Genomic DNA, 18,438 nt, shown 5'->3' on the forward strand with positions numbered 1-18,438 from the left:
GTTCGATTCACCGTTAGAGAAGACTTTTTATATACTGAATTTAAATTTTAAAAAAGAAACTCAGTTTCTTTTTTAAATTATTTGAACAAAATTACGTTTTCTAAAGAGTTAAAGAGGCTGAGTTACAAGGTCGATCCTTAAAACACCCTGTCGAGAAAGAAAAGAATAATACACAATCATCTAACAGTGAGTCAAGCAATAATAAGTAATAAACTGTACAAAAACGTGCAGAAATTATTTGAAAAAAAACTACGTTTTCTAAAGAGTTAAAGAGGCTGAGTTACAAGGTCGAACCTTAAAACGTACAGGGATTAGGAGGCACAGTTGGGGGGCTGCCGCCCCCAAACCCCCGCTTTCGCAGCCTTTAAATAAAAAAAAAGTTTTTTAAACTGAAAGTAAGGAGCGACGACATTAAATCTTAAAACGAACAGAAATTATTCCGTATATGAAAGGGGCTGTGCCCTCCTCAACGCCTCGCTCTTTACGCTAAAGTTTTTATTGCTTAAAAAAAAAGAGTTGTGAGAAAGTCAAACTTTAGCGTAAAGAGCGAGGCGTTGAGAAGGGCAAAGCCACTTTCATATACGGAATAATTTCTTTTCGTTTTAAGATTTAATGTCGCTCATTACTTTCAGTTTAAAAACTTTTTTTTTTTTATTTAAAGGATGCTAAAGTGGTGGGTTTGGGGGGCGGCAGCCCCCCAACTGTGCCTCCTAATCCCTGTACGTTTTAAGGTTCGACCTTGTAACTCAGCCTCTTTAACTCTTTAGAAAACGTAGTTTTTTTCAAATAATATATATATATATATATATATATATATATATATATATATATATATATATATATATATATATATATATATATATATATATATATGTGTGTGTGTTTCTCCAACAGACAAATTAATATTACACTGCACTGACAAAGAGACAATGTTCTACTAAGAGGTAATATGAAACGTATTTGAAGATCAATTAGTCTATTTTACTGTGAAAATAGGCAAAAACATTTATGAAAACCGAAGGGCTGGACAACACAACTGATTGCACGTTCATGATTTAAAGAAAATAAATATTTGACATGACATCGCCCGACATCGAGAGCGGGATTCAGCATCCGTCACACTGGGCCAAAAATCTGGAGCTCAATTCCAGCATCAGTTCGAGAACGCAACAACAAGCGACATTTTCTAAGACTGGTGAAGAATTATCTTACGACAAGTTAAGCATTTTTATTATTATGGTTTTCTTTTTCGATGTTGTAAAATTTAGTTAGAAAATAGCTGTCTATTTTCGTTGGCAATATTTTCAGCGCAAAAGTATGCCACTAGGCATGTGCGCTGTTTTGTGACATTTATTTATGTATGTGTTTTAAATAAAATATTCTACTCTAGACAAAACCAATGCCATCTATCATGAAAGGATACTCCTTTTGTGTGAGACTATGATGTCCTATCTTGTTAAGTTGCCACAGATCTTTGGTCGATACCTCGAATCTTCTTAAACTGTTTATTTGTCCAATTTTTTAACATTTATATCGCGCGTATCTATAGTCTAACTGCATGTTTCTAGGTCTAAATTGTTCAACCAGTTTCCGAAAAACATTTCATTCAATTTTCTTCTTAAACCCAACAGTTTACTTTCAAAACTATTTGAGTAATTGCCAAATGTTCACATAAAGATATTAAAATCAGTAGCATATAAAGAGGAATGGGGGGTATTCTCCTTCATCTTGGTTTGATTACAATTAAATTTAAGCATTTTTACTTCCATTTACGCAAGTCTGTCAAACGAAAACAGAAAAAATATTTATATTTTTATATTTTATATATATATATATATATATATATATATATATATATATATATATATATATATATATATATATATATATATATATATATATATATATATATATATATATATATATATATATATATATATATATATATATATATATATACAGAAAAGAGCTTATGTGAAAAATTCAAATTTGGAACTGACAACAATTTAAAACGAACATGTCAATATATTCTTATCTTGTGTTTATCATCATCATACTAAATCCTCCATCTACAAGGGGAATGTTCAAGATACAATCCATAGGCCAAGAGCAATTGCCGTAACAGTGCGTAAGAGCCAAAATTATTGATGAATGGGCTTTATGGTTTTTTCTTGCAAAATAAAATGATACTTGAGAAGATTTTGCTTCTATTCAACTATTTCCAGGGGGTTGCTATTTTCAACAGCAATGCTAGCATCGCAATTTATACATTTTGATTTTAAAATGCATACGCCAAAGATAAATTCGGTACTGAACGCACAAGTCTAGTTCGTTTCGAGTTTAGGGATGAGTAATCCTAGTGCCATATCAAACCAGAATTACAAGACAAACATATTTCAAGCATGTGGACAATTTGGCTAATGAAGCCTCTGTGTACTACCATATAAATATGCTTCGAATTCGATACAAATATTTTTCCATCTAAAATAACCATTGAATTTAACTTTGGGCCACTGGTACATTTTGAAAGAAACACCAACTCTTTAATCAATTTCACTTGACATCCTTTATCAACATAACGAGAAGAAAAATAGCATATTCCACAAAATAAGGACAACAATAGTTTTTTAATAATATGAATTTAATTCAGCCCATTACTAAAAATAAAATGGTTAGCACCACAATATATTAATTGAAATCCTTCATTCAACCTATTTTCACTTATGCTTGTTTATAAATGCAACTGAACAAAATTAGTTTAGCTACAATTCAAATCCAGAAAACCACATCCATAAAATTACCAATTAGAAAGTTAACATTTATAAATTTATCAATAGGCAGTTTGAGACTACTTGCCACTCAAAATGGGTGTGCAAGAACAGACTTAAGCTAAAATTGTTAATTAAATGTCGATGTTGAGTCAGCCCATTTCGTTGTATATATTTGTATTAAACTGTACTCTGTTGTTTATCTCTTCCTTAACTCATACTCATACTCTGTGCATATTTCTTCGTATTTCAAAATCCCCTCCAAGCAGCCCATTCTTTTGAACGCGTTTTGTAAGTATTAAATTTAAATCATAAAATATAATCCGGATATTCACAATCTTAAATCCCTTAAATTTGAAGGGTAGGAGGAGGGGAGGCTGGCCTGGATACAGTTCATTATAGTACTATTCTCGCTTACATTTAATCGGGTTATTTTTCAGCAATGTTGAAATTCTACCTTCCTCTTTGCATGGAGTTTCTTTCGACTTTTAGCAACAGAACTGTCATTCATTCATATTCTACAACCTGTCATAAGGGTGGAGGCGGGGGGAGCTTTGATGCAATTTTGACGGCAATGACTATTGAAATGACTCAATTACCCAAATAACATATCTCTTGCGATTTTTCTCCTATACCATAAATTTACCCCCCCCCCCACCAAGTTATTGCAAACTCGCAAAGTCTGCTAAATTTTCAAATACTTTTATATTTTATATAAATTTATTATTATAAAGTTTATATAATAATAAAGATTATTATTATTATATATTTTTTAGGAGCTAAAGATTTCAGAAAAGCTATATTTACACTCTTTTACGAATTTTGAACTATGGCACATGGTCTTTCTATAGGGACTATATAATTGACTACATAGTGACACGCTCCAATTACAGAATAGTTACTGAGAATAAGAGTAGGTTATGGAAAAGCATAAGGTGATCCTTTAAATCACCTTATGTATGGCTGTAATCAAACTTAAGTATGTCAAGCTACTCATTAGCTTAATAATATTTTTGTCCCTTCAGACTAGAATTAACTAGGTATCGCTTCAATTTTTCAAATTTCGAAATCTATGGTTTAAAATGGAGCTTTATATTGTCTTATATATGTCATAGTATTGTATTAATTTGTTCACTGTTTTTTAACTTATAATATCTTACTCAATATAGCACGTCAAAAGTACCTTGGGATATCTAATATGTTTTTGTCAAAATTACAGGATACTTTGCACCAATAAATAACTAAAGACTAAATTATGGTTGCTCAACACATTCAACAAACAAATACCATTTACTCTTAAGGAATATGGGGACGATCTTTATACAAAGAGGTAGGGTTTCAACTTATTTTCCCAGAATCACATTTAGGAACAAAAGTCAAGGACTACTCAATATCCAGTCTTCGAACCCTAATCCTCTGTCTATAATGGTATTCCTTCAGGTACACTTTTAAGGATCTGGGCAACTGCAGACATGAAATCCCATCATATGTGGTAGAGCTGCATATCACAGCGCGACACATATGCTGTAGTGAAAACACAAATGTTCGGTGAAGAGGAATTGTGAGCATGGGCTCAAAGAACATACAGCAGCTTGGATCTTTGTAATGCTCCATGAGGCCACATACTGTGGCACTTGCAAAAACTCCTGGATCGTGAGAGTCGAAACTAAACTTATGATTCCATTGTTCAATACGAGCGTGGAGGGATCGACTGTAGCGTCTGAAACTCACGGAAAAAAGATATTCTTCCTGAGCAGAGTCTCGCAGTAGGAATGTGCCATCGGGCTTGTTATCAAGCAGCCGTTCAGCTTCGTATCTAAAAGAGCAAATTTTAATAAAGCGCTGCAGTGCTTTGCTAAAGGAATGTACAAAAAAGCGAAAAAAGGTGAAGTCAAAACACATTCATCTCAAATCAGGTATGACCGTTTTATTTAAGTCGGGTTAACTCCCAATTTATCTTCCTAATGCTAAAGAGCGCATTCACAGAAACAGTTTTAGATAATAAATATTAAAAAAAAACATCTACAATAGTGCCTTATAATACTTTGGCATCTCCAAGGAATTATTATTAATGAAGGTAAAGTTCCTTATGCCTCCCTTATTCACAAAGTCAATCTGGTTAAGCTTGAGAATAGCAGGGCAAAAAATTGCTTTTCTTTAACCCCTCAAAAAATTCACTTTTCCCAAGTCATCACCCGCCTCTCGCCCATTTCCATATTCCATTTTTGGCCAATAGAATTTTCATCAGAAGAATATAGAAGAAACTTTCCACCCTATGTAATTGAAATGTTAAATAAGTAAATCTCCTCCCTCTTCTGATTTTTCTTTTGTTTACTATATATTGTGGAAAATTCATTTTATTAATCTCTGAACGCGCTAATTTTAGTCTTTTTTTTGCTAATCACTTTATGCATTACACAATTCGTCTTTAATAAGTTTACTTGTCTATTATTATCTTTGTTTTTTTTTCTGCTTGGCATAAGAAGCGAATTCGGCTCTGGTAGAGCCATTTTTCTTCAATAAATTCTAATTTGTTATATTCCCCAAATGACCTGCTTTGGGTCACAAACTAGGATTTGGTAAAATTTTCTGTTGTATCTAATTGAGTGATATTTTTATATAAAGAATAAAAGATTATATATATAAAGATGATATTTTTATATATAATGTTTGAAATTTACAATAAAGACTGAAAAAAAAAACTTTCAGCAGTTATCTGATATGAAAACGATTACATTTTTTCCTCTCATAAAAGTAAATTAAATTCATATTCTATTGTGCCATATTTATGAGTACCATCTCTTTTAAAACCTTAATTTAAAAACCTCATTGCTAATTACATTTTATTTAATTAGAATCTCAGTTGATGGTCATGATCAGACTGATTAAATTAAATGTGATTGGATATAATTAAATTACATCAAAATTGAATTTTTAAATTAAAATAAATTAAATCAATTGACAAAACTTAATTCAATTAATTAAATTTAAGATATAGCTCAGTCAAGATATTATTTGAAAACTTAGCTAATTATATTAAGCTGATTAAGAACAACTCGTGCTGGTATTCGAAATTAATATTCTGAAAGCCAGAGATTCAAACTTACTAGCAGCTACAAAAATTGTACTTCAGTTAGTAAATAAATAAATAATAAATAAATAAATATAAACAAATAAAAATAAATAATAAATATAAAAAAATAATAAATAAATATTGAATAGAATATCAGAGCAATTTAAATTAGAAATTCAGTTTATTTTCCATCAAAATGTCTGGTACAGTGAATTCTATTGTTGCACTTAGTAGCAGTGAAGAACAATAAAAAGTGTCTCTCAAAAGACTCTAACAGATGTCAATACATTTGCTATACTTGCCAAAGGGCTTCAAATAGATTGTTCATTTTGGTGCATGGGCGCCCATATGGGGGTATAGAGGGGGGCTTCAGCCCCCCTGGCTGAATGATGCTGCCTTATATTTTATATTTTTGTTTTGAGATTTTTATTATACAGCACTAGAAGTGCCGATTAGACCAGGGGGGTAAGCCCCCCTCTAAAATTCAGCTTATGGGCGCTCATGTTTTGGTGCTCCCAGTTTTGAGTCGATGTTGGAAGTAGATAGGAAGCTCAGATACGAAGCGTATGAATTTACCAGCTACCGCGAATTACTTTTATATAAAAAAAGAAAATTTTAAATTAATTGTACTGTTATATAAATGTAATGTTATGTTAAATGTTAATTAAATGTAAAACTTCGATTTAACTTCGAGCATTTACACGGACACATATTCTAGGTTAATTTAAGAACTAAAGTTTAATTGCCCGGAAAGAGGTATATTCCTCAAGTACAAGTTTTAAACTTGAGATAGAATCCTATTTATGAAAAGAATAGTTTAGCTTTCTTAAGACAGCTGAAAGATAATCGTAACAGCAATACACTAATAATATAAAAAACTACAGTTTAACTTTCCAGAAAGAGGTCTATTAGCCTCTTTGGTGAAAAACTTGACACTTCCTCGCTTTCATTATCCTGATCACACGCTATAAAAAACCTTGCTTGTTGGATTTATTGAAATACGAAACAGTTTGGCTATTTTTTATGAATTGAGTCTTTTTGTTTTTTAAATTCTTAATTCTAAGAAGAAATAGCATAAAAATAAAAGATTAGTTTTAAAAATTCCATTTCTCCTGACACTATCTCATTAGTTAAAATAATGAGACGTTTGTCTGGACTCCAGTAAACTTAGCACAACCATGTCAGCTCGTACTAATAACATTAAGCTCTGTTCTCACATATACTCCGCTAGACAATGTTTGGGTACTATTACTCACAACCAATAAGAATTTGTTTCCCCTTTTATAAGCGCATCTAATTGGTCGAAAGTGATGCTAGACATTGCTGCTTCGCCAATTACGTGTGAAAACTGGGCTTTACTTACTCTAACCTTAAAAGGGAAGCTAAAGACAGTCTCAGAGAATAAGTAATGAAATATGTCGTTTCGTAAGATTAGACAAGGAACAAATGCTCACCTATCCATTTTTCCCCAATAAAATGAGCAACGGGTGATTTCGTACAAATCAGGAACAAGGCAATGTATGTAATCAATCTGAAAAAAATAATAAGTGTTTAGAATAGCCTGTACAACAGCCTTTGCTCTTAAAGTCACAATTGAAGCCTTAAACCACCCAAGAAAGCACACCTCCTCCGACATCCCGCATAGACGTTTTGTTTCCTCCGCCTACCAAGAAATCTGCAAGGCCATTTTGGTAAATAGTAAGGAGTTACATATATAAAAAAATTAACATGCCTTAAAATCCCAAAAAACTTGGGTAAGATCTAACAAAATGAAGTATGTAGTTCCTCTCTTTAGAAAGAGAGAAACTACATCCTTTACATGCAGAAAAAAAGCAAGAAGGAAGAGAGAAACTACGTGCCTTACATGCAGAAAAAAGCGAGAAGGACATAAAGAGGGGTAGAGAAAGAGAAGGGAGAGAGTGAGAGAAAGAGATTCTTAAGAAATTAAATTCAGATAAAAGTTTGCTACTATTTTTTAGACAAAAGTTCTTAGACAAAAGGTAATTACCAGCAAGATTCATTTCATTTCGCTCTTTTATATAACACAAGAAGAAGGTTAGTTTTTTTGTAGGACCTTTATTTCTTGCTGCCCATAGTTAAAGCTCAAAAGTAAGCATTTGTCCACAAGATTTCAAAAGTTCCAGTAGAGTTCGATGCTTTTAGGCCATATTTTTTCTGTAACATTAGATGAACTACACATAATAGAAGAAGAATTAAACAAAGCATAGGTCCTAGGTAATAGTCAATAAGCCACAAGCTGTACTTTTAGATATATCACCTAGAAATATATAATTAATTCACTCCTATGTACCTGTCTCTTGTTACTGCTTTCTTAGGAAATATTTATTTTAGTGAGAAAGCCAAAGTCCTAAAAAAGATAAATTGTACGAAAGCTATAACGATTGATTGGAACGATCCTAAGACAACAGATTTGGGGGGTGTCGACCCTACCCCAAGCTTCGGAAGTCGGGTAGCTAGTCGCCTGTCTTTTTATTTGCACTACACAAACATAAGGGAAAGGCGTGAATATTAAAGGTTTCAAGGACTTAGAAAATGTCCATAGTAAACCATCACGAGTGTCTTTGGAGCATAATGGCCTTAGTTTAAATAATTTTTATGGCTTGAAACATATTTTGGCAGAAATTAAAGTGCCAAAGAAGCTACCCGACTTGGATTATTTCCGATCAACAAATACCAGAGGAAATTATAGGACTTGGAATGTTTTTGATAACCCCAAACCAAAAGGAAACCCATTCTAGGCATCCCAACACTCCAAAGTGTGTTAAAACTTGTGTCGCAACGAACATTTTGAAGATCAGTTTTTTGGGAGGGGATCGGCTTGAAACTTATAGTACATAGCGCAGAACAGAATATCCTGGGATAAGGAGCCTTAGAATACAAGTTATTATTTCCGAATGGGCGCAAGTGCACAAAATACATTGTTAGTGTCCAATCCGTTCGAACATGTATCTTAGATCAATGGTAGCAGAACACGCAACGAACTTTGCCAAAAAGGGTATAAATACATAAGAAATTATTACTGTCGAGTCGAATTAAAACTACAAAGTATGTATTTCGCGCAAAATGGACCTCAAAACAAATAGTAGTCCCTGATCAAAAGATTAGAAGTCCATAAAATAAGCCAATATCATTAACCTGCTACGCAACTAGTTTTAACACAATATATATACCATATATAGGTACATATATATTATATATATACAGGACCATTTTTGTTCGATTAAGTTTTAACCCCTTCTCCCAACCAACACAAAAAGGTTCACCAACTTCTCCAAATGTTTGGTGTACAAATATACCATACTCCATAACCTTAAATTGTAAATACACCTTCATTTCAACAACACATCATTAAACGTGGATTGCATGCAAGTCTGACAACAAAATTTGCGTACTTTTTTTTTCAAGAGCGATCGCAACATTGAAGGAATAATAACAACGACGCAATGTTGTTTACATTTCACGCAATTTAGCAATTATTATCAGGTATCTTGACAACGTCATCTTGAGTGTAAATTTGTTTTTGTAGGCGTGTGCTTTGCCATTACGACGAGGTAAATCGATCCTGATTTTGAAAAGCAACGAGTAATAATGAAATTCCCAGTAAAAGAGGGGAAGGGGAACTGGAAAATTCTTAAGATGATAAGCCCATTTTACAGAAATCATCTTCAGAAGGAAGTTTGTTTTTAACATGGCTGGCGCGATTCAGAGAGGGCATAATTTCAACGAAGAACGATGAGCATTCAGGTGACTTCTCCATTGTTCAAAATGATTTGTTTACGTAAGGAGTTGAAAAAAATATCGTCTCAGAGCATAGCCTAACGCTCCGGGATGTCGATGAGGTCACCGGAATCAACAGAGAATCAGCGTGTCTTATCTTGGCACAAGAGCTGGAGATGCTAAAGGTTCGTGCGAGCATCGTTCCCAAAAAACTTGTTTGTCGAACAAAAAGGAAAACCGTTTGCGCATTGTCAAGATTGGCTGGAGAATTCAGACATTATTCAAAGTATGATTGCGGGAGACGAAACTTAGGTTTACTATCCTGAGACTAAGAGGCAGAGAACGGAATGGAAAAAACAAACATGAGCCATGGATGAAAAAAGCCAGTGAGTCAAAATAAAAAATCCACGCCATACTGCCGTTTTTTTTTCCGACTTACGTGGAATAGTTTTCAAAGAATGAGTTCCCCAATCGGACAGTTAATTTTGCCTGCTACAAAAAGTCAACAAAAATACTGCGTCAAAGAAAACGCAGAAGGAGACCTGATTTGTGGCAAAATCAGCAGTGTTTACCTCACCACGACAATGCCATCATACAGCCACTAGCGCCAAGCAGTTTTAACCGAAACGGCGAAAGGGCCCATGAGTACCCCTCTCTCTCCTCACCGAATTAAGGCCTCTGCGACTTTTTAATTCGCAGAAATGAAAAGGCGTCATTTTCAAACTTTGGAGACCATTAAAGAATCAAAGTCAGAGGCGTCGTCAGCAGGTAACAGGAAAAGGCAAACAGAGAGGTGCATTACAACTCAGTACTTTCACATGCGCAATATTTAATTACATTAGTTCTTTCAGGGGCACAATATACAGTTACATAAGCTTTTTTTTTAATAAGAGATTTTTAAAGCATTATTCCGTGAGCTTTATTTTCATACTTTGTATGGTAATGTACAAAACGCCAACGCGTGCAAATCTAGGCCTCTGAGACTGGAAGGCCAAGTAAATAGCTTTTAAATAGTTCAAAACGAGTTAATAACCTCAGAATTTACACTTGATAGTATTTTGTCGCTAGATAAACCATAACTGTTGTTTTATAAAATGACAAAATCAGCAATTTGTCACTATCTCTTTTGTGGCATTAGAGCTTTGGATTTCCTTTTAAATGATCTCTCCTTCGACATTCTAAGGCCACAGGTTCGGCGCATTCACCTCTGGTGAAGAAAAAAAAATTTACAAATATGAAAATATGAAATTTCGTGTTTTTGCATGCAGAAATTTGTAATGCTCCAGAAAAAGGTTCTTTTTTATAATTTTGGTTACTATTAGCACTGGTCGTTCTTTACTTGCAGTTCTTTACCAGAACCCCTAAAGATGTCCCAGGCATATACTACTGCATGCCTGTGACATGTTCAATGCTTGGTTTATACCTATTGACTCATAAAACATTATTCGGGGAATCCTAATATAATTTTAGTTCGTACAGCCGTCTGCGTAACATCCTAGTCAAATTAAAATAAACCTAGTAAATTGTTGTGGACCTGTTTCATTCGGAACTCAGGTATTTTCAACCCTAAAAATTAACATACAAAAAACGAAGAAAAACTGAAACATACTTGTGTGTGTGCATATGTTCTATGCGAATGGACATTTTGCAGTACGTTGATTCCGTGCTGTGCAGCCAGTAACCGCAAGTCTGTGCTTATATGAGTCAAAGTATCGAAGGATGGAAGTCCCATTGTTAATGAATTATGAAACAACGTTGTCAAATTATTGAGGTGCTGTGCAGCCAGTAACCGCAAGTCTGTGCTTATATGAGTCAAAGTATCGAAGGATGGAAGTCCCATTGTTAATGAATTATGAAACAACGTTGTCAAATTATTGAGGTGAATTTCTGCCAGTATTCCCACAGATAAGTCAGTAGAGGATGTACCTAGAAAACAAAGAGAAATATCTTCAACTATTCATTTTAATAAATTAAGACGTTCCTGTCTTAATTTATTTTAACTGTCTTAATATTCCCTGTGTTGACTTATTTCTGTCCATCCATGATGGACAGAAATAAAGATAGACAGAGTGAGAAAGAGAGGGAAGAGGTAGAGCGAAAGGGATGAAGAGAGAGAAAAATTTAGAGATCTGGTAAAAATTATAAGGTAAATACTAACATGCTCTTCAATCTAAAACGAGAGTAGCCCCCCCCCCCAAAAAAAAAAAAAATTGTTAGGCCATCAAGTCATCAAAACCCTGCTATAAATAATAAGATTTATGGATCTTGAATAGTATTTTTAAACTTGGGGGGGGAGGGTTGGATACACCAGGCAGCGTCTTAAGAAGAGGTCTGAACAATTCCGAAGTCGGTACCTTTGTCCACCACTATATTTATCAAAACTTAGCTGGCTTGGCATGTGTTAATTGTATAGTCATTTCACGTTTTTTCGGTTTGTTTTGTTTACTCTTTTTTTCCGCATTTAGAGAGAGACTAAAGGATAAGTGTTCAGGATTTAAAACAATAGCTTATTTTCGGTAACCAGATTGTTTTCTTAGATAATCTTGATTAGAATCACAAAAAGAAACAATACCTGGCCTGAAACCAGGAGGTGGATCAACTCCTTCTGCCATTTCTCTGGCCCTTTCCTGTCTGGCTCTCTCCTCATAATCTTCAACTGGATAATCTTCTGGGTTGAATGATGACAAGTCAATGATTGGAGTTCTTGGATTTTCCACAGGAACAATCTGAATTTGGTCACGAGTGGTTTGGAAGTCGCGAAAGTCAGATGTATCACTATCTGAACTGGCTCCACTGTCTACGACTCGGTTGCGTGAAGAGTCTGACCCTAAATATAAAAAAAGACATATTGACACTACTATTCCACAGGGATGATTAAGTCATGTCTAGTTTGCAACAAGCACGAACTACTGAGCACTTGTTTGCTAAGCACAAGAATCATTTGCAAGCTAATACACCTTTTAAACTCAACTTGACAATAGCCTAGTTCTTTTTTCGCTGAGTTCACAGCTTGTTTATTTATCACAAGATAAATTATACACAAATTACAAAACCATAAAGGACGAGCTGGGGGATTAGAGGCATCTCCCACTGGTTCACTAGTGCAGCAAGAGAGACAAAAGCCCACTCCAAAGCTTGGTATAATTCTGCCTACAAAAGTACCATTGATTGGTGATGCTTTTAAGTCAATAGTGACAGCCAAGGCTGTACCCAGGATATTTTTTGGAGGGGGTTTTACTCAAAAAAATTTCTGGGGGGGGGGGGGGGTTACACAAAAAAAACTTAAAAACGGATACAAAATTTGTTTATATCCATTTTTCTTACGTTTTTACGAGTCAGACAAACATTTGGGGGGGGGGGGTTGAAACCCCCCTACCCCCCCCTCTGGGTACGGCCTTGGTGACAGCTAAAGTTCATGAGCTTAGCTTTAAACAAGATGGTTTCATGGCAAAAGCTCTTGAAAACCTGCTCCAGTGGTCCCCTTGCCAGACAGTTCAGCAGAACCTGGTGCTGACCTATCTGACACGTCTGACCCCTTTAATCGTCAGTTTTATAGGTTATGAACAAGCATTGGATGTAGTAGATAGAAAATTTTTGATGGTCTTGTCCTTGTATGGTATACCAGATGAGAACTTTAAAGTGATTAATGTTGTGTATAAGAATAATATTGCTGTAGTTAAGGCCTTAAGTGAGGTTAGTATTTACTTTAGTTACAGGTCAGGAGTTAAGCAGTTTGTCTCCTAACCCCATCTATATGGATTATTTTGATAGGTTTCGTCCAAGAAACACGACAAACACTATAGGAAAACACAGTATCGAATGCGAAGGTAAAGCTCTCCTAGAATTATATTGTGTAAGTGATTTGAGTGTCCTAGATAAAAATGTTAGTAAATTTTATGATCTTGGATGTTTTGAGGGTTTGGGCTGTAAGAATACGTTTAAAATCACTGCTAAGAAAACTAAGCTACTAAGAAAAAAAGGTGATTTTAGGTAAATGTGAAAATTGATAAAGTGGATAAATTCATTTGCATGGACCACATCATTAGTAAGGATGGTGAACGCATTCAAGATCTAAAAAGTAGAATAGCCATAGTGCAGGATTTTTCTTTCCGCAGTTGAAATCTTTTTTGCACAAATAGGAAGATAACTCCGCAAACTAAGGTTAGTATATTTGCAAATCATTGTCACGACAGTGGTCCATGCTGTGGTTTGATCCCACTTTCTAGGGCTACAGTGAAAGACTAAGATAACTAGGCCATATTTTAAAGAGGAAAGATGACAAGTTGCCAGAGATTGTGCTGTTTGGCCATTCATCTGGGGTCATTTCTAAATCAGGCAGAAAGAGGTCATAAGAAAGGATTTAAGAAAAATTCACACTACATGGGGGGGGGGCTAAAGAGTAAAGCTTTGAATAGATTGGAATGGAAGAGGAGCAGGTTCAGCTGCATAGGCCTCAGACTGTCTAGTGCTATACTGAGTTTTAAGTGGTAGTAGTGGTGTAGACCAATTTCAGTTTGCCAGTGATGCCTGCATAAAGTAGGTGAAAAAATCTCATTTTCAAGAATTGGGATCTTTATTTTAATTAATTACAAAAAAATTTTTCAACAAAAAAAGTTTCCCAAAAAAAGTGAAGAAATCCATTAAAAAAAAAAAAAAAAAAAAAAAAAAAAAAAATATAATCAACTAATCTAACAAGCATACAACTACCACAAATCAGTATCAATAAATAAATGAAACCCAGAACGAACAGAAATTAAAATAAATAGCAGAGTCAAACTCAAATCGAGCAGATATTAATAAGAGTAGGGTTCTAAAACCCTATGCTTTCTAAAAGCCAGAATATAATTTGTAATTTACTGAAAAAATGCAAATGAATTTACTGAAAAAAAAATGTGCATTTATCTTCCAAATTTTATGGAAATTGCAAGAAGTTAAAATTTCTCTCAAAGTTCAATTTTCTATCTTATTTATTTCTTTAGTTCCTCTTCAGACAATTTATTTTGATTCCCTTTGTCCATTACATTGCAAAACAAAACGGTAAAAAGAAGCACAGAGTAAAAAAGTAAGTGCAGGGTATACTTACTTACTTGGTTCCTCTAACACCTAGCAGTAAATAGGACAGGAAATGTTTACCTTCATGTCAGAAAATTATCATAAAAAGACCACAGCTCGTTGACGGATGATAAAAGAACACTTGTCTTGCCTTTAAGGGAACGACCAGTTGCGATCTGTGTTATGCCAGAGGCATAAGAGTCCAGCACCAAACGTCATAGGGAAGTCATCATTGTCTCATCAGTCATGTGACCCCAGTTTCACCACCTTCTTAGTTTCACCAACTTTGTCAATTAAGAGAAAGTCATCATTGTCTCATCAGTCATGTGACACCAGTTTCACCAACTTTGTCAATTAATATGGATGTAAATATTGGGGTATGGTATTTAAAACGTTCAGATTCTGCCAAATAAATTGTTTAAGCCCTTTATGACTTTTGCAGGTTTCTACTATACATAAGCTAACAAATCTAGGTTTCCAATTTTGTATTTGACATTTCGTATTAACATTTTACTGGTGTCACACTTTTTATTGGCCATATTTATGTTTGATATAGCACATAGTTGTGCTTGTGAGGGCTCCATTGATACGATCAATCAGGCGCACAATTTGGGTATATATCATGCTATGAACTCAACCCTGTTGAATGAACCAATTAAGAAGTTGGCATGATTTTTTTTATTCCCCTAGCTTCCTAATATATTTTTGGTCACTCTCAAGGGATTTGGTTTGAGGGTGGATAGAATTACTTTTTATGATCGGCAAAACATTAGTGTGCTAATATTTGGCGTTTTTAGTTTTTTATGGGCATTGCATTCCTCAAATAAAGATTTTTCTCTTTCTCTCTATTTTTTTTTAGATGCAGTCTTGCTAATAATATTACCCAATAACTTGAGAAAGTAACAAACTTTTCTGCATAACAACAGCAACAAATAAATAAGCAATCAAAACAAAGGTATTAGTTAGCTACATACCAGAAGCTTCTGCCAATGGAGCAGCACTGGCTTCAGGATTCCTACTATATTCTCCCATCCTAGATCTTCTTTTCCAAAAACTCCAATTGGCAGGCTTTTTCCCTAAAATGCTAGTTGTACGTGATCGAGGCTTCAGACCAGACACAAGACGCCTTGATAGCTTACTAGTCCACGTTTGTTCACTATTCAGAGATTTTCTTTTTTCCAACTCAGTTCTTAACAACAGCAAAGAATCAGTTATTCCTTCACTTGCAAGATGTGACTTCTGCTCATTATTTTCACTATAGCAAGAGCAGGCTGGCAGTTGACCTTGCGTTTGTAAAGAAAGTCTTCTTGAAACTGATCCAGTCTGATTAATTCTCTCCTCTTGGAATGATCTACTACGATTTACTACTTTTCTTTTGGGATGATTAGCTTCGTGCTCATCGCTAGATATATAGAAAACTGCATTATTAGCATTGACACTTGCAGAAGAGCTTAAGCGTATGCCCATGTTGAATTCTCACATATTGGTAGCAAAGGGTTGACTCTTTATTTTCACTCTGAAAAATAACATATTTCCATCAACCTGTTCTTCAGACCTGAGGGGTATGGGAATTTTGGGTTTTTCCTTTGTCCTATTTGGAGTTTTTTTTCATAACATTACTTGTAAACCAGCACCTTTTACACTACCCAATAAAAAAATACCTAATACTAAGAAAAAACAACAATAGAACTAAGTATAATTCTGTTGTGTATAATTCAAAACTAAACCAATGCAAGGTGAACACTAGTCCTGTCTCTTTAAGGAGGGCTTAAAAAGGGAAGGATTATTGTTTCTAAAAACTAAACTTCACATTATTATTATTTTATTCCAAGCCATAGAGATGAAAAAAAGGTTGGTCCCTTTTGGGAAACAAACAAAAATTTTCTTTTTTGTGAATTACCTTCTGAATTTTAGCTGTTTGGGAAAAGCTTTTTTCCCATTTTTAGGAGAGACATTTGTATTTTTTAGGCCGTTTCTTGTGCATTGAGGTCCTCGACCTTAATGATAGAAGCTTCAAGACAATTGAAGAAGTAGTTTGACCTTTTGTGGAAACACATGCCTCAGACTCTTTTTATTTGTCCAATTAGGTTCCCCCAAGGACTTATGGTTCTAAGTTTATATGTAAGGAGAAAAAGTTACCCTTTTTTGACCCCATTTTTTGGCAGACAAATATATTTTTTTTTTCAATTAATACTGTGCATTAGGACACCAATGCATATAAAATTGGGCAAAGGAAAGTCCTTAGCCCAAGGACTTTCAGATACAAGTTTGAAGACAACAGAAACTTTTTTGGCCAATTTCCATGCCCCAATCGAAATGTTTGGTTTGCTGTTAGGGTCCATATGGCCCAGGAACATACAGATATAGCTTACAAGCAGCCTGGGAAAAAGGGTTTTTGCCATTTTTTGGGGACCCTTCCCCCAAACTCTTTTTTTAAACAATACGATTCCCCTTTGCCCAGGGACTTATGGCTATAAGTTTCAAACTTATGAAGGATAAAAGCTTCTTGGCCCTATAGCACCCTCCCTGCAACAAAATGTGCGATCTTCTTAACTCATAGACAGACATACCCACCTTGTTTTGACTACAAAACTTATCTGTTGTAGACAATGGGCAATTTTTATAACTAAGGGCCCTTACTCCTGGGGCTGCATAGGTCATGTCATCCCTGGAGTCACATTTACCAAACCTTTTGACTAGTCTAAGAAAAATGGCTATCAGGGAATATTGATTTAATGCCATGTGGGATTAAAAGGGTATCCAGGTAACAAGGGCAAGAGAGGGATTAGTTGTCCTACAATCCCTTTTGACCCTTAAAAAGGCACCAAAAACTACCGTTTTAAATTCAAAAGAGCCCTCTTCCAAATATCTAAAACCAAACCTTCCATATGAAGTGGCAAAACAAGAATAAAAAAAAACCATAGGTACAGATATAGTGTCCACGCTTTATACTGTTGTAATATAACAAAGACTCTAAGAGATGGCACTCTAAGTCATGGCTAAGCAGAGTTATGCCGTTTTGAAATAAAATCTTGACAGAGGTTCCAAAATTGAACTGTCAAATCATTGGTGACAACCCTATCTGGAAAACCCAAGAATAGATGACGAATGAAATGGCTAATTTTACCTCGTGTATATAAAATTCCAGACAAAAGATGATCACCAATTCTCCAAATTCTCCAATCACAATTTCTACTCATTTTTATTAGCAAGGAGATAGACAGTATGTTTTCACCAAGCCGAGAGCATAAAATATAATTGTCAATGTCACTAATTAATTTAATTCCATTATTGGTTCTAAGTCAGCTGTCCAGCCTCAACTGGATAAAACCACTGGTCCTGATAACCTTCACTCAAGACTGCTGAAAGAAATGGCATCTCAGATTTCATCACCCTAGCATATTTATAACAACACTATAGATACAGGTGAAGTACCTCTGCAATTGAAAGAAGGTTATGGTATCCTAACACGTAAAAAATAAGTAGCCTTGAAACAAAAATCTCCCAATCAATTAGTCTGACATCAGTTGTCGTGAAAACACCGGAACAAATAATTATTCCTCTTTGGTCATCAATCTTATAGTCATTAGTTCGTTATCAATAATTCAACAGAACTTCCTGACCAGCAAATCTGTTGAAAAAAATCTATTTGAGTAGTCAAAGGTGATTGAAGAATAAGTTGACCATGCTCTATAGGCCTTGTTCAACAAGATATTCCTCAGACATTTGACAAGGTGCCATACCGCCTCCTACATGGCAAATTTACAGCAGTTAGCATCAATTCACAAATTGGTTATTGACAAATTA

At 34.6% G+C, this 18,438-nt stretch overlaps 1 protein-coding gene across 1 annotated transcript; it reads right to left on the minus strand.

Annotated features, from left to right (window-relative positions):
- Nucleotides 1-1,982: 1,982 nt before the first annotated feature.
- Nucleotides 1,983-17,983, minus strand: Socs36E (Suppressor of cytokine signaling at 36E). The gene is made up of 6 exons (XM_089090815.1): nt 17,759-17,983; nt 15,606-16,147; nt 12,152-12,406; nt 11,189-11,505; nt 7,296-7,372; nt 1,983-4,584 (listed from the first exon to the last, which is right to left on the minus strand). Exons 2-6 carry the CDS (start codon nt 16,096-16,098, stop codon nt 4,152-4,154), a joined length of 1,575 nt encoding a protein of 524 aa, XP_088946941.1. The 5' UTR covers nt 16,099-16,147; nt 17,759-17,983; the 3' UTR covers nt 1,983-4,151.
- Nucleotides 17,984-18,438: the final 455 nt, after the last annotated feature.

Source organism: Artemia sp. Qi Xiang Cuo, chromosome 6 (genome assembly GCF_049724085.1).
Source record: "Artemia sp. Qi Xiang Cuo chromosome 6, ASM4972408v1, whole genome shotgun sequence".
Lineage (NCBI taxonomy): Eukaryota > Metazoa > Arthropoda > Branchiopoda > Anostraca > Artemiidae > Artemia > Artemia sp. Qi Xiang Cuo.